Raw genomic sequence first — 17,396 nt, 5'->3', positions numbered from 1 at the left:
CTACGGAGCATGGGGCAAAGTACGGGATCAAGATGCCCTCATCTTCTTCGACGGAGGAGCCAAGGCCAACTTCATCTCGATTGAATTGCCCGCTCGACTTGGAATTATGCGAAGAGAAAATGGGACCACCGGCTGGAGCAGCTCTAGGGGCACCAGGATAGGATGTTTCCATTACACCTGTCATAGAAAAACTTCGGTTACATTGTCGAGGGTATTTAGGGCACGAGGACTTTTACATCATGCCTTTGGAGGCGTGTGACATCCTTTTGGGAATCCCCTGGTTCCACAAGAACAATGTGGTGGTCGAGTACAAGCCAAGGAAGCAACCTTGAAGAATAAAAAGGGTAGAGATATAATTCTTGATGTAATTTAAAGGGCGACTCGATCTACTTACATGAGTTAGATGAGAAAACGTCAAATTTGTCCGATCTTGAGAAGGAACGACAAGACTTTTTGCAAGTTCAAGCTGATTGTGCACTGGAATCTCAACAATAAAAGGGTGTCTAGACTCAGTTGAAAGTCATTTAGGCCCCTAGCTACACTTTATAAGTTGGTGGGTACTAGGAATGAAACCAAAAGAGGCTAACTGGACACATGGCGGCACCAGGGACCATTCGTAAGCCAACTCAGTTGGGAGAGAAAAGGCTGATTTGGGGCTACCTCTTCTTCATTAATGTTGGGGTAAAGGTGCTACACCTTTGCCCGGGGCCGGACGTCCGATGCACGCCCCGCCCGCCCACTGTGCATATACACTTCCTTATTCTTTCTATACATAAAAATAAGGAGCACCTCACTCACTTGAGTCACTTCGAGAGGTTGCTCCACCCAGATCTTGTGCTCTTTCCCTTCCCCGCATGCACCTCACCGCGCACGCACGCACTCACAAGTGGTATCAAAGCTACGGTGGCAAACGACATGCGTGACCGCTTCCGAATGAGACGGAAGCGACGAAGCTCGGCTATGGCGGTTTGAGGTCAGCGGCGGTAGATACGGCTCGACGGTGTCAAATCTCAGCTTAGTTATGTATATTCAGCTTGTATAGAGCTTGTGCAGCAAGCCATTGCTGAATTTTGCAGAGAAAGAGCAGGAACAAGAAGTGTTGCAGATCGTTTTTGCTGTTTTTGGCTCCCGAAACAGTGTTTTTTGCATATCTCCGTCACACAGAGTCGGATGAATATGATCCAGAAGTCTAGGTTGGGGTTTTGGCACATTCCGGACACGATGGTGATGTCCAATTTCTGAAATTTTGATCAAAATTACAGCATGTGAAATAGCAGCAAGTTTATGCTGTATTATTGGACCGAAAACGGATGGTTTTGGCATATTTCTCACACCCGGACTCGAATATATGTGATGCAAGAGTCTACCTTGGGTTTTGGCACGTTCTCGACGCGCTAGTCATATCAAAATTTTCAATTTCTGAGCGCTGAATTTTCTGCAGCAGCCTGTCAAAAATCTCGACATATCAAACTTTCGCAGTTTGATTCCTACATTGTAGAGAGTGATGCGGTTTGCATCTTTGGCTATGTATGGCACAATGTGGTGCTATTTGAGAGAGAAATCACCTTGTTTTGCATATGCAAGTGATGATTTGGATGTGATTTTCGGATCTTTACACATCCGGATGCGCTTTTATGCGCATTGTATGACTATGTGGGGCATTCTAGAGAGATTTTTTAGCATAGTTTCGTGCAATTTCATGCTATGTATGCATTTTGTTTACAGGTTTGCAGCGTTTTTGGAGATGTACACATCCATAGAGCCACTCAGTTAGGAGTGAGTCAGTTTGCCATGCTTTTTTGGCATTGCATGTAGACCATTTTGTGGATCTGTTTACTGAGACACTGAGTGTCTGTCTTTATGCGATTTGGTGAGATTTTTTGAGTTTTTTCTCAGTTTTTAGGAAAAATTCTACCGGACTTTTTCCAGATTCTCGCCATGGTTTGCACGTATTCTCAGTTTACTCTCTGATAGTTTAGTGGTCGAGTTGACTCCTAGTCTGACAGTTATCTGCAATTTTTTGGCTTGCAATTTGCGTTGAGTTTGACTCATTTTGCAAAGGAAATTCTGTTCGTTTTTCCCCGTCTTCTCGCCATAAAATTTTGCAGTGTTATGCCATCTTGTACAGTGGTCGATATATTCCCACTTTGAAAGTGATCAAAGTGTTTACTCTCACTTTAACAAGTTTTCTCAGTTTGGACACAGTTTGATGTTCTTTGTACCCACTCTCGCAGGAGTGAGGATTATGTATGCTTGTGTGGCTACAGACTTTGTTAATCTTAGGTTTCACAGGTTTTTTGCAGTTTTTGCAGACAGTTTCTCTTGTGGGATGCGTTTTGAGCTAGTTTGCTCTCTACTTCCGTATATGGTTATGCGATTTACGCTCGGTTGAGCAGTTTGTCCCAGGTTGTTTTGCTTGCAGAGTTTGCAGATTGTGGAGTTGCTTTTAGGCATATGTGAGCGCGAGTTTTGATGCGATTGATGCTTTTGAGCATTGTGTAGTGGTGGAGTTACCTCTCACTTTTGTTGCCATTTTGGCATTCACTTATGGCAGCACATAAGCGTGACAGTGAGAGACGGTGGTCTCGTTCTTTTCGATATGTATAATGTTGGCATTGTGGTCACACAGGGCACATTAGGCACCGTTGTTTCAGACGTATGAGACAGCAACGGATTTGTATACGTCATGCAAATACGGCTTTGACACAGTTTAGAGAGGCAATTCCAGTGGCAGTCTATGCCAGTGATGGTGATGTCATGTTTGCCTCGGATGTACCTCTTACAGATATGCCTATGGGTAGCACACTTTCTCTACAGTGGTTACTAGATAGCAATCCTGCTTTCCACGTCACACCATGTCGTGAGTGGTTTAGCACTTTTTCTAGTGGGAGATTGGTTGTGTGCCACTTGCTGATGGTTCTCGGCATTTGACATAGAGGGTGCAGAAGACGTTTGTTTGTCTTATCCCAGTGGTGCATCTTACACGCTACAACATGTGCGTTATGCTCCTGAGCTGAGATAGAGTTTGATCTCAGTGAGGTAGTTAGCAGCTTTTGGCGTCAAATACTGCTTATCGAGCAATCTTTCCAGATGCACTGCGGATCACTAGTGATTGCCAAAGGAGCCCGCAACGGCCTGGTACATCCTATGCATGTGTCTGAGGTTCGAGACGGCGTAGTCTCAGTTTTGTTGCTGGCATACGTTCACCAAGAGACGAGACGTGTCTCTTTTGCCAGTGATCTCCATCGTGCTCCGGAGACAGAGCATATAGTTGTGCAGGACGTACAAGTAGACTCTATAGAGACAGAGGTAGAGCGGCAGTGCTCTAGCACGAGACAACAGATGTTGTCAGAGTTGGTGCAGTTAGAGGTAGAGCATATCTGCTTCCTAGAGACACAGATACAGATGACAGATATGGAGTTTTTTGACATGCTCATGCTAGAGGCTGTAGAGTTGATGCTAGGATACACAATTCTGCCTATGGATGAGAGGGACGTAGCTACCCCTGTGTCGGGAGTGACACATCCATACGTGATGAGTAGTCCTGATGATGCAGTACATGCACATGGCCTAGGAGAGGCTAGGATAACCATGTTTGCGCAGATTTCTTCAGCGTTCGGGCGTCTCATGTACGACCTACTTGTGTCGAGACCCAACCTAGCAACTGCAATGGGAGCATTTGCAACAGGGATAGTCAGTCGTACGGTGGCTGACACTAGCATGACGCTTCGCGGAGCTTTGCAGACCATACAGTAGTATGTGCAAGAAACTAGGTGAGAGACTCTTTCAATCTATGTCCACTGGCTCACTCTGCGGGATTGACATGCAGGCTCTGGCGTGGGTACGCACACTAGCCTACCACCAGAGCCGATACGATTATGTGTAGATCGACAGTGAGCCAATGGGCATAGGTTGAGAGAGTCTCTCACCTAGTTTCTTGTACATACTAGTAGTTTAGCTAGTAGGTCTCACTCATTGGCGCATCGCCTTTAAGTGGGAGATTGTTGGGGTAAAGATGCTACGCCTTTGCCCGGGGCCGAATGTCCGATGTCCGGCCGCCTGCCCATTGTGTATACACACTTCCTTATTCTTTCTAAACATAAGAATAAGGAGCACCTCACTCACTTGAGTCATTTCCAACGGTTGCGCCACCCACATCTCGTGCTCTTCCCCTTCCCCACACACACCGCACCGCGCTTGCACGTACGCATAATTAAGTGCTTTACAATGTGTGGGTGAGTAGTGCATGCAGGTCTCACAGCTTTAATGGAAAGCTTGCCTTCTCCCTTGTCTTATGTAGCTTGATGATTCCGCTCTCGCGCACCTCTCTTCCCCTTTGAATACAAAATCGTAATGCCTAGCTCAAGGGATTTCCATCTGTATATACAGTTGTGTGGATTCATGCACGTATGCTGAGGCAATACCCTCTTGTCCACGTACTGGATTAGCTAATTCCTAATCCCCCGCAGGTACAAGTGAATTCGAAGAGATTTCACACGAGAAATCTCGTTCGATCCAAAGGGTAAGTAGCCCTACAGGTGCGAGAGGATGAGGTCCTGCTACGGATGCGACTGCCACGCGTAACGGAGCCCAAAACAGTAAAATACAACCTGCTAAGTATTTTTCCAGATTTAGGGTTTTGACCCTAATTGATCCCTAATACCCCGAGGAGCTTCGGGGAAGCGATGGGATTGTTGTATGGGTGATTTGGTGCATTTTCGGGGCGGAAAACAGAGAATTCAGTGTGCTGCAGATTCTCGCCAATTTTGGGAAAGTGCTCGTATGTGCTGGAGAAGTCACCTTTGGCATGGGGATTTTATCTCTGAAGCCTCCTAATGTGGTTATGCTACGGAAATCAGGATAGAGTAGGCCATTTTCAGCCCGGTAAAAGTGGGACAACTTGTAGGATTTTGTAGGTTTTATCTCATGTTTTATAAAAATAAAGAAATACCGAAAAGGGCGCCATTCTTTGGGGCCTATAGGGTGTCCCTGCTTGCTTGGTAGCACTCTAGCTGCCAAGCCATGGTTTGTTTGAAATATTAATTCTAGTCACAAGTTAATTCGTGAAGTTCCTCTGTCGTAAAGTTCGAGTAAGGTTTTTCAAGTAAAGAATCGGGTGAAAGCTAAAGTCTACGGCCCTATGGGCCGGTTTCATAGTTTCGTCGTCAAGACAGCATCACTTTTTCCTTAAAGAGTGTCTTGGTTGGTTTGCGGCGAAGACACAGAGCACAAGTATTTGGAATTACACTATGGTTGGCAGGACAAACCATGCCAAGGAAGAGGGTTCCTCTTCGCAGGACAGACAGGGTGTTCCTTCTGGAGTGTTTGAGCGTGGCAAGAGTTCACGGGCACCCCTGTCTTTATCTTTTGTTGATTTGAATGCTCCACAAGGTCAAGGGTATATGACTGGGCTACTAGACAAGGATGCATTCAAGACACAATTGGTTGCCGTTGTGAATGTCTTTTCTTGGTTGGTGTAGAATCCTAGGTTTATGGAATTTCTGCAAGCGCTACCAGTGTCACAACAGACAAGGCAACTCTCTCATGCAGCTGAGACTCTTGAGGCTCAAGCCTAGGTCCCTTGTGCGTCCTAGCCGGCCGGAGTGCACTCACATGTTGCGGAGTAACGTGGGGCTCCAAGACAAGTTCCTTTTGTCCACGCACAAGTGGTTAGGACGCCTATTCCACAGGCTTTACCAATTCAGCCAGCCACCTTTCAGAGTCCGCATGTTGCATTAAATGGACAGGGAACCAATTTTCAAGCTATGCAACATGTTTTCTTACCACCCACAGTACATCCTGGGTATTTCGAGGGTGGATCAGTGTCTTGGAGCATGACTGATTATGCGCCTGGAAACCAGCAATATATGCCAGGAACAGTGTTCGGGTGTATGCAAGGCATGATGCCAAACCCCATGTATGGAAATATTGGCATGCATCAAGGGTTTCAATGCAATCAGACCAGTTTGGGGTGCCGCAAGGAAGTTTTCGCATGGCTGGTTGTCCGACCAGCAGCCACATATGGCACCAATGACACAAAATGTCAATGGCCAAGGGGCACCAATGATCCCTATACATTGCCCATGTTGCAAACAATTCCCTATGACAATTTGGGAGCAGTGGAAACGCCAAAAGCCTACAAAGAAGGTGGTGCAACTGTAAAGTTTGATACTTTCAATGGCATTGAGGATAAGGCAAAGGCTCTTACTTTCCTTTAGCAGTTTGATACAGCTTATGCAGGGGGGAATTTTACAGAGGCCTCCAAGGTTAGGAAAGTTGCCACTTTCTTGCAAGGCAATGCGCTTACATGGTGGAGGACACTGTTGATATAGGCACCCGCCACAAGGGTATACTTCAAGAAAATGTTTGCATCTGCGTGGCTCTCAAATGAATTTGCAGCCGATGTCATGACGGATTGGAACCAACTCACTGTGGCTACTTGCAAGAGCCTACATGAGTACAATTGGAGATTTTGTAAAGCATTGCTCTCAGTAACCTCCTACAGGTTTGTGCCAGTGACATAGCAGATTAAGAAGTATTCTTGTGGGTTGCCTAAAGGGCTTCGAGATTAGTGTACACGACTGGCCCGCCGACCATCTCGTGACCACCTGGCCTTCCCAACTACGGGTGAAACTCTTGACCGTCGGCCGTTTCACACTGGCCACACAATGTTCGGCCATTTGTGACTTCAAAAAGAGAGTCCCAAAAATTAAAGAAAGATCAAGGGAAAGAAACCAGCAACTAAGGTTAGTGGTTGCCACATCCTCATGATAGTGGGAGAGGAGCACATCGTTTGCAGGAGAGGCCTCGAGTGACGGCGCAGGGTGTGACAGAGAAGACGGGCAGAGATGTCGTGAGCAAAGGGGCTGCAGGGGGGTATCAAGCGCATGGCGAAGGTCCAGGGGTAAGTATGGGAGGAGACGTAGGGTTGTTCGCGAGAGAGCTGGGGGATGCACACAGAGCTGAGATGTGGGAGATGCGCAGAGCAGTGGAGCGAGACACAGGGATACATGGAGAAGCCGATGGATGCAAAGATATCCGAATCGAATCGGAGGAAAAAAATAATGAAGTATTCATCATGATTCATGATACTATTACAACAAACTAGCAATCTTGAAGTCTTCCATCCTTGTAATGAGTATCTTCTGAGGTCTATCTTTGTAATAAGTGTCTTCTCTTTCAACCAACCAATCAAAAAATTGTACATTTTTTGAAAATTAACTTCTTCGTTTTTATTAGGGAAAAGGGAAGGTATCATTAAGGCCTCAGTCCTTTGGGCAGGCCAGAAATCCCAATCCCATGATGAGATGGCGATCGGTCTGCTCGCCCTGAATGGCTCAGAAATTTTTACTTTTAGTAGAAGCTCATATTCTTACTTAAACTCAAGTTATAACATCATCTTACTATCTCTCCATTTTCAACCATGGCGAGCCTGTCCCTATAACAAAGAAGTTCTCCCCTCTCATTCTAGTCTCTCTAGTGAAGAGAGAGACCAAGCAAGCTCCCATGAAGGATTGAAGGTTGTCAACACTCTAAACAGACACATGACAAAGTGTTGTTGACTTGTTCACGAGAAGGCGAGCTTTTAAAGACTATTGTTGAATTTTCAACATCAAAGGACTCCACTACCACACATTCGAAGCGTCGAAGAAGACTGTAACGGGAGGGCACCACATGCCAACGGAAAAGATTAGACTCAACAGACTTTAGACGCTCCAAAACAACTAAACTACAAGAGATGCACGACAGATGAGACGAGGAGTGGCCGAGTTCCACCCCAAGAGATCACTTGCCCCAAACCTTGGCGTCCCTTTCAGTATTTCTTTATATTGCTTGAACTCAGTACAACGCCGGTACTCCGTCCTCTGCACCTTCACGCGGAAGCATGCAGATTAAATGAAAAACTTCAAACTCCAAAGCTTCTGATCCAAAAGCTGGCGTTGAAAAGCTGCCAACGCAACTTACTAAAATCCGTACACCTGCCACGTGAGCAATCAACGGCGCAAATCACGGAATTTCCACGTTCGCATGTCAACGGAACAACCGAGTTGTCTGTACTATCCTGTAACATCGTCAGCTGCTACGCAAGTGTTCTTTGTGTGTGAGTGGGTCTTGCTTTATTTTATTAGCCCTAGGCACTTCATCGGACGGGGTCCCATAAGTTGGTGGGAACTTCTTGAAAAATAAGGCCACTGCAAGACTTTTTAAGTTGGTGAAACTTCTTCTGTTGCTTCTACTTCTTCTCTTAGGTTTTAGACCCCTCAGCCAGTATTTGCAAGTCGGCTCAAGTCTTCAGTCGCTTGACATGTCAATATTTTGTGACAAAGACAATCTGTTGTGTGTTCATTGTAAGGCCTTTGGGGCCGCACGCAGACAGCTGAGTTACTCCAACACTTGTACATGTGTGTGGGTGAGACAACATGTGCAAGCCAGAGGAAACCAAGTACTTGTTTGCATTGAGAATCATTTTGATTATCTACAAAAGGTCTTTGAGAAGCATCAGGTATATAGTATTTTCTTGAACCCAAAAACGTGAGTTTCACAGTTTGACAAGGTAGAACTTAGAGCATATATAGTGTCCAAACATGGGATTTTTTAATCCTTGTTATTTTCTCACAAAAAGTCAAAATTGGATGTCTTCATCAAGGCTAGCGCTTTCCCTAGACGGATCTTTTTGAACCATTGCAGATAGCGGATAGCAAAAAATTTTCCTCTGTGTCTTAGATCATTGAATATAGCTTCATAAGGTTAGAATAGATTGAAACTACGAATTACAAGATGGGATAAAACACTCACAAAAATACAAAAGCAAGGGACAACAAGAAAACACAAAAAGGAAAAACTAAGTCACTTTATTTGTTATTGAACAAAACTAAATGAAAACAAAATAAGAAAAATAAAATAAAGAAGCTTACTAGCCTACATCAGAAAGACTTAATCCTAGAAAACAAACTCCACAGGACAACTTCTAAAAGAAAAAAATCTTAAATACTAATGTAAGCTAAATACTAGAATTGAATACTACGAACCTACCTAGAAGATGCAAAACATAACCAAAGTAGTACAAAGATCAAAACTTCACAATATGCAACCTTAACTTTGCTGCTTCTCCAAATAAGAAGAATAAGATTATCACCTTTATCATGCATACCCTTGATAGCAACTATGGCATCCTTATTACTCACATGATCAGTGCCCAAGAGTATGTGTAGGTTTCCATAGAGTTCATTCATGATTTGAATGTTCTCCATAAAGCCAACGAACTGAGTTCTATTACCCTCTAGAGGTGATGGGCATGCTCAACCATCATAAAGGCTAGTAATTCACAACTAAGAGCGAAAATGGTAAAAGCACTCAAGATGAAAACAACAAACTAGTGTGTTACTAAGTTAAACAATGAGTGGGCTTTTAAGCTCCCCACTTTTATGACATCCCTACTCAAGTCATCACTGCCCAAGAGTAGGTATAGGTTTGCATAGAGTTCATTCATGATTTGAACATACTCTATAAAACCAACAAACTGAGTTTCTATCACCCTCTGGAGGTGTTGGGAATACTCAACATTAATAAAGGCTAGTATTTCTCAAGTAAGAGCGAAAATACTAAAAGCACTAAAGATCAAAACAACAAACTAGTGTGTTACTACGTTAAACAATGAGTGTTTTAAGCTCCCCACTTTTATTAAATTTACGTGAGCTTAAAAGCCCATGTTTAAGTGGGCTTTAAAACTCCCCACTTTTATGAAATCCCTACTCAAGTCATCATTGCCCAAGAGTAGGTATAGATTTGCATAGAGTTCATTCATGATTTGACCTTACTCTATAAAACCAACGAATTGAGTTTCTATCACCCTCTGGAGGGTGATAGGCATACTCAACCATCGTAATTCTCAAGTAAGAGCAAAAATATTAAAATCACTAAAGATCAAAACAGCAAATTAGTGTGTTACTAAGTTAAAAATTAAGTGGCCTTTTAAGCTCCCCACTACTAATTGTTTTGAACATACCAAAGGAAGAAACATCGAAAATAACTTTACTACGATGCAAAAACGAAAGAACATTTTTCATGATTCTTTGAATGAGTACCCTTTGCAACAAGTAAAGAGATAAGATGGCATGATTGAACAACAAAATCACATTCACTAGAACGAAGACGAGAAAATCTAAATAGTTGAGAACAAATGACACCATATTTAGCAGAACAAGAGATGTTCGAAGAAATGTTAGGCATACGGATGATATTTACATTGGTTCACGGCGTTTATCATAGATATCTACTTCCAAACCCAAGGGAATTTGAAATATCTCAAGGTCTAAAAAGGCATAACAATCACTATTTGAGGTACAACTAACGTTCACAAAACTCCTTAGGATAAATTCCTCCACCTACAGAACTTGAATTCAAGTACATAGAAATTTGAAAAGAAGGAATGTTAGGAACAAAAAGATCATCGACAAAGTGTCTTACATTGCATAACTTGTGCCAAAATATTGGGAAGAGCTAGCAAGGACAAGAATGTTGGGGTCGCTCAACGAGAGAGAGAGAGAGAGAGAGAGAGAGAGAGAGAGAGAGAGAGAGAGAGCAAGCCCTATCCTCTCTACAGCGAGCATTCTCCGACCCCACCTATGCGTTATATACTAGCCCCTAATTTGGTACCGGATGGAGCTAGTTTTGCATATCATGGTTGTACTCTCTTAGCATATAGGTTTTTCACATCCACTAAAAATAGAGCTCCATCCCCTCCTTATACATGCACATGTACTCATTCCATCTCTGATGAGATTATCATAGCCACCTCCAGCAGTTTGTATCAATTTTTTCCAGCATTTTTATCCTTTTTTGGATATCCAGAGGATACACACATTTATGGATTTTGTCTCATAGGCCAACCTTGGCCTCAAATAGACGTTAATAAAGCTTTCTTTTTTCCTTTCTTTCTACTTCCCGGTTCTGTAACCTCACTTCCCAGCCTTAAGTTGTATCCCAACTTTATTAGTACTTTTTCTGGAGTGCTACTTATAGGCTTTCTATTTTCTCTGTACTTTTAGTCAGACAGTTGTATCATGATTCAGATATTTTGTAGCTTTTGACCATTTAGCATTATGTAGACATTAATACTACAATCTATTCACTCTGTCAAATCTTTTCTGTTACTTAATGTCTCAGATCAAATAAAGGAGCCTGCATACCAAATAGAATAGAAAAAATTTCACCCATCCATATTTTTTTGATCAAGACAAGCAGGCATTAATGCATACCGGGAGTGTGCATCACCACCTTATACAAGTTACTGATTTCAGCCATGGTGGCAAGGCAAAAAATATTTCATGAATGGGTTCAAAAGGCACACCTTGAAGATCTCAAGCGTTTTGGCAAAAAACATTATCAACGGTTCATAACTTGAGGCACAAGGTTCCAATCCACGAACTTTCATGGTCTGAATAAGATCTATGCAAAGGTCAATCTAGTCAAAAGGCCAAAATAAAGAGCAATCAGGTCAAGAAGAAGAACATCAGCAGAGCAGGAACTCTTAACAGACAGCCAAACTAGACAACAGTGCAAAAATGGGTAATTGACCTGTCTTTGCATGGTTGGCATACTGCTTACTCTTATCAAACTCTAAGCTTATAATATGTAACCGAAAACAAGACTTTTATAGAATAGAACAACATTAAGACACAGGTAATAGTACTTGGTTTGTTTGAAACAGAGACACCTTTTGCAGGTATGCACTAGGAGGAAATAGTCTTGGTATTAATGGATGATGCCTTTGTGCACAATGTGCAGTCACGTCCCTCAACAGAAGTTTTCCACCTAGATAGTATTTGGTCACATTGTTTAAATAAACGTTTTCTTTCAGAAAATGAGAAAACACTCTTTTTAGATACCTCGCCCGTGTACTAAAATTTGCTAGCTGAGGAATGATGATCTTAACAGGAATTTCCCTCACAGAAGTTCTTATTTGGCTTTACAATCAAATAACACTACTTACAACTGGACGAGGTTGTACTTATGTGTAAATAGGTGGAATACTTGAAACCTAGATCCGTGTGTCTGAACTGCTTTGGTCTTGCTTATCTTGGTTGCACCAGGAGTAATTTCTGCTTTTTAAGAATTGGAATTTAAATACAACAGCCAAAGACAGACAGAAAAGCATCTTGCTCAGAGTGAACCATTAGGAACCCTTGCGATGGATTTGAAAGATAAATAAGTGATGTGAGATGACATATGTTACTTCTCTGAGAGTGCTCAAATCAGGCTGCTCCTCAAAGTGATTATGTTCTTCAAAGAGGGTAATGAAATAACTACGAGTGTTTTCAACAAACAATCAAACTTTGAACTTTTAGAGATTTCTTAGCCAATCAATTACCTCCCCATGATTCGCACAATGAGAAATCAGCATATTGTAAGAAGCAACCGTGTTTAACTTTAGTGACTGGGTAATCCTCTTAAAAACTTCAACACCCCTCCTGATATCCCTAGAATTCTGGAAGGCAACTCTGTTAGAACGAAAAGACAGAAATGAAGGGAAAAAAAGAAAAGCTGACTTAAATGCAAATTTTGAGATCATACTGGATGTATTTCCATAAATCCTTTTGTGAATGAATCTATCATTTCCCTCAAATCATCCTCTGGCATTCCTACAACATGTTAAAGTGTTCAACAAGCCACTAAAAGAAATAACTTCACCAGGCATCAGCTAGCAAAGAAGTTTTCTTCAAATGTTCAATCAACACAAAATTAAGGCAGATAACACAACTCTCTGCATAAAAACTTAAAACATTATTCACCAAGTAGATACAACTGAAGAAGCATGTGTGTACACGTCTGTCTCACACAGATCAATATATGCCAAAAAAAACTTCTAAATTCAACGGATCCTGTAAATCAATTTGGAGGAGGTAGTACTGGAGCCATGTCCTCCATGAGAGAGGACAGAAACGTCAGCCTGACATGAAGATGTACAGGTCTAGGGAACCGATAGAGGATATGCTCACTCATGCAGTTGCAGGAGTGGTCGTTCCATGTTTTGGTCACATCTACATCGCCACATGCAGTCCCAATACGAGGACTTACCTAGATTGCACAGTAGCCTGTAGGTTGAATCATACTTATGATGGCTGAAGATTCATGGAGAGCACTAGCGTCAATGATATGCAGTATGATCAAGAGTACGGCTCCAGTGCCACAAGTGAGCATTGGAGTTGAGTTTGGAACTCTTTTGCTTGTAGCAAAAGCATTCACAGGATCAGTGTTTTCATACACAGTCAAGAGGGAACGTTTGCCTCATCATCTATATGGCTGGCCCTTACTCCTTTTGATGGCTAGCCACTATGGGTGACAGTTCATGCTATTATGCAAATGGGTCTTCTTTATTTTGAGCTACTATTTTTAGAAATTAATATGGACAAACTTTTCAGTATATCCTCCATGATGAGCCACTTAGACATCAGCAGGACCATGAAGAGCTCGCCCAAGTAGCCACAATTGAGCATAAGAGCTGAGGTTGGAACTATTTTGTTTGTAGTAGAAGCACTCACAGGATGAGCGTCCTTCATACACAATTAGAGGGAACGTTTGTATCACCATCCGTGTAGCTAGCTCTTGTGTCCTCTTGATAGCTAGCCACTATAGGCGACATCTCATGCTAATATGCAAATGGGTCTGTAGTTACAGAAGGTAGTCAAAATTCCCAATTACCTCTCATTCCTCTCATCTCAGCTCGCCGTTCCTCCCCCAATGACAGCTAATTGCCACCCCAATAACCTGAGGGTCCATGTGCTAGCTCTCCACCTCCAACCCCCTCTCCACGACCTATTGCAGCCTCTCTCTCCCCGACTCCCACCTCACCCCCCTCACCTACGGATGATTACTTGCATACAATTTTTGGCCAAGGTCAACATCAAGTTCCCGTCTTTAAGAGGCTTCTCCATCGAAGATGGAGATGACCATGTGTGACGGCCCATATCTCTATGCAAAGAAAGAGGTCTCAACCCGCTGCCACTTCACCCGCTGCCCCCCTTTTCGCTGCCGTCACCCGCTGCCCTCTCCCACACCCGCTGCGCTTCCTATCCCGCCTTCCCCCACCTCTCTTTGCTCTCTGAAACCCCCCCCCCCCCCCCCCCCCCCCCCCCGGCTCATTTCGTTCTGCCTTTCTCACGCCAAGGTTCTTCTGTCGATTGGCTCTGGCAGTGCTGGTTCTTTGACAGTGCTTGCTGGGGTCCTTTTGCAGAGAAATTGCTTTACCCACTCTTTTTCCAGATTGAGTTTGAGACCCCCGAGATGGCGTCCAAGGTCATCACCGTGAGTCCATTGACCATCCGAGCAGCTCGAGCCCACTTTCGACAGTGGAGACATGGTTTTGACCCTACTTCAGATGTTCTGGTAGAGGAGGCAGACATCCCCATCTCCGTCTGCTTTCCTGGTTTGCAAAGGGAGTACCTACCACTTTTGTCCAGGATAGGCTCAGCAATTGAGACTGTCCTGGAGACACCTCGCACAACAGCCTCAGTAGCTGCCAACGGCTAGCATTCCCTCAGTTCGCGTTCTGGTTAGGGACACTCACACTCTCCCAAAGGTCATTCTTCTGCCTCGGATGAGTGGGGGTTGGTTTAGACAGAGCGTGGAGTATTCGAGCCTCCCGAACCAATGCTTCATTTGTCGACAGATGGGCCATCTTGCGAAGGCCTGTCCACGGAGGAGGCCTCGACGTACACCACAGACTCAGCCCCAGCCTACAAGGGCTGGCCAGCAACCACAGGCAAAGACACAGAGCACACATGCAGAGCCACCCTCCGAGCCCGGGGCTCCAACGGAGGAGGGGTGGCAGCAGGTTCGTGGTCGACGACGGCAGGGGCCACAACGACAGCCTGGCACTCAGAGTGGTCCTCAGGAGCCTGCCTAGCAGCAGTGGGTTCCCACGGGAAACCGTTTCGGTCCTCTTGAGCAGGATGAGGTCCTCGCTCCAGCCCCCACCTCAGCTTCACCCTCGACAGCCCCTCCTCCCTCAGAGTTCCCCCCCTCCTCATCATCCCCCCCCCCGCCTCCTGCTCCCGCCGCTTCTTCCCCTCGCCCCTCTACCTTTGCTGCTCCCCCCCCCGCCCCTCTTCTCCCCCTCTTCCCCTTGCTCCTACACCCCCCCCTCCCGCTCCAGTTCCACAGTCGACCCAAGAGGCAGGGCCATCTCCGGCTGCTAGGAGATCTCTTGGCAACGCCTTTGCCACAAGTTGCTTGGCGAGAGAGGGACAGCCCAATGTGGCGAGTGCACGAGCAGAGTTTTGGTCACAGATTGCTGAGTCTCTGCCGCAAGCAGAACATTGGTGCATAGGGGGTGACTTCAACATGTTGGAGGACCCTTCTAACAGGATTGGTGTAGCCATGCTACTATGCATGGAGTTAACCTGGTAGCTTGGGCGAGGTTTTGTATGACTCTGACGGTCTCGGATGTGTGGCAGTACTCTAGTTTTTTGAGGCCCCCAGACAGCCTGGCCTTCTCTCGTTCGGACTGCAAAGTGGGAGGAGTGAATCTATCGCGGATAGATCGCTTCTACACTAGAGACCATTTCAGTGACGGGTGGGATAGTTGGCATTCTGGCAGGGACTTCCTTCTCGGACCATGCACCACTGATCCTCACAGTGGCAGACAAGCAGAGGAGGGGGAGCATGATGCTTCGCATCCCTGAGAGGGTCTTGCTGGACTTTGCATTCAGAGAGCGAGTAGAGGCTCTTTGGACAGAGAGCTTGGACATGCAGGATTCTCGTGCTGACAGAGTAGCCTTAGGACTAGCTCAGATTAGTCGTTTCTTTCTCCATGAATCTTTGGCTCACCTGGCTGCAGCGAGAGAGGAGCAGCAGCGTCTCAAACGGGACGTTGCTTCCTTGCAGAGGATGCAAGAGCAGCATCCAGACACTCCTTGGTTGGAGGAGCAGCTACAACAGGCTCGCCAGAAGCTTGTTAGCACAGAGGAGCAGTGCCATGAGTTTGCTTTCTATCGACAGGCATCTCAGTGGACACACGTGGGTGACAAAGTGACTGGTGCTTTCTTCGAGGCAGTGGGACCTCGGCATACGTATGCCAAGGTCAGTCAGTTGAGGAGGCTCGACGAGTCAGTTGCTTCTGAGCCAGAGGACATGCGTGCAGTTGCTACTGACTTTTACCGTGAGCTACTGTCTGCAGAGCCTTAGTCAGAGCATCAGGATGCATGCAGGGAGCAGGTGTGGACACAAATGCCTTGCCTTGTGACTAAGGAGATGTGTCAGAGGCTTGAGCTGCCACTTTAGCTTGAGGAGTTGCACACAGCTCACCCGGAACGCGGAACGGGAACGGCGACGGGATCCCTGCGGAACGGGGGAACGGCTAGGGGTCCGGAACGGGAACGGCGCGGAATGGGAGGTTAAAAAACACCCAAATAGTGCATTTTTTAGCTCCTTTAAACACAAGGAGTATTAGAGTGCTTTGACTCTAATACTCACAAAAAACTCATTTTGAAGACCATTCAACCTTGCTATGACTAGATGAAGATGAGAGAGAGAGAGAGCTTGAGAGAGTGAGAGGGAGAGACTCGAGAGAGTGAGAGGGAGAGGGAGAGATTTGAGAGAGTGGGAGGGAGAGGAAGAGAGCTTGAAGGCTTGAAGCCTTGAGCCTTGAGAGAGTGAGTCTTGAGAGGGAGAGATCTTGAGAGTGTGAGAGGGAGAGAGCTTGACCCTTGAGGATTAGCTTGTGGAAAGAAAGGGGGAGGGGGGTGCATTTTATGAATCCTTGAGGCCTTGCACACTTCAAAAAGAAGCCCAAACATTTACCTCAATTTTTTCAATTTTTGCCAAATTTGTTTGTAGCCGTTGGCCGTTCCAGGGGAATTCCGGAACATTCCAGGGGCGTTCCGGAACGACCATTCCGGTTTGCACTGGCCACCTGGAACGTTAGACGTTCCGGGATGTTTCGGAACGTTCGGGAAGGGAACTGCCCCCCGGAACGCCGGAACGGGGGCTAGGGGGCGTTCCCCGGTAACTCTGGTGCACTTCCCCGTGGTAGCTATCCAGATGAGGATGGCTTGACTCCCAGTTTTTTCTTGAAGTACTAGGACTTGCTTGGCCCAGATCTCTATAGTGCTTTTCAGTACATCTTGCAAACAGGAGAGATGCATGACAGCATGAGTGAGGGTCTGATCTACCTCATTCCCAAGGAGGGTGGCTCCTTGGATGAGATTCGACAGTGGCGCCCCATAACCATCCTCAACTCAGCCTACCAAAATTCATACCAATGCTCTGAGTTTGAGGATCCAGCCACTTCTAGAGAGCCTTATACATGGGCTGAAAACGGAAATCACTGATGGATCTGGAGTCTACCGCGACGGGATGACTGCGGCGAGGTTCTGCTACGAGGATCTGGTGCAGGA

General features: G+C 45.3%; 1 protein-coding gene across 2 annotated transcripts in view; it reads right to left on the bottom strand.

Annotated features, from left to right (window-relative positions):
* LOC147455589 (uncharacterized) overlaps positions 1–17,396 on the bottom strand; it is a 177,915-nt gene that overhangs the window by 113,010 nt on the left and 47,509 nt on the right. For both annotated transcript variants that reach the window (XM_086514336.1, XM_086514335.1), the window contains exons 5-7: positions 12,574–12,641; positions 12,371–12,487; positions 11,351–11,464 (exon numbers count right to left, since the gene is read on the bottom strand). In XM_086514336.1, coding sequence (XP_086370462.1) covers positions 11,351–11,464; positions 12,371–12,487; positions 12,574–12,641 — 299 coding nt within the window. The remainder of the gene's footprint in view (positions 1–11,350; positions 11,465–12,370; positions 12,488–12,573; positions 12,642–17,396) is intronic.

This window comes from Adiantum capillus-veneris, chromosome 6, assembly GCF_014529385.1.
Source record: "Adiantum capillus-veneris isolate H3 chromosome 6, ASM1452938v2, whole genome shotgun sequence".
Taxonomy (NCBI): domain Eukaryota; kingdom Viridiplantae; phylum Streptophyta; class Polypodiopsida; order Polypodiales; family Pteridaceae; genus Adiantum; species Adiantum capillus-veneris.
Note: the sequence above shows the minus strand (reverse complement) of the source record. Positions and strands in the feature narration are given on the sequence as shown.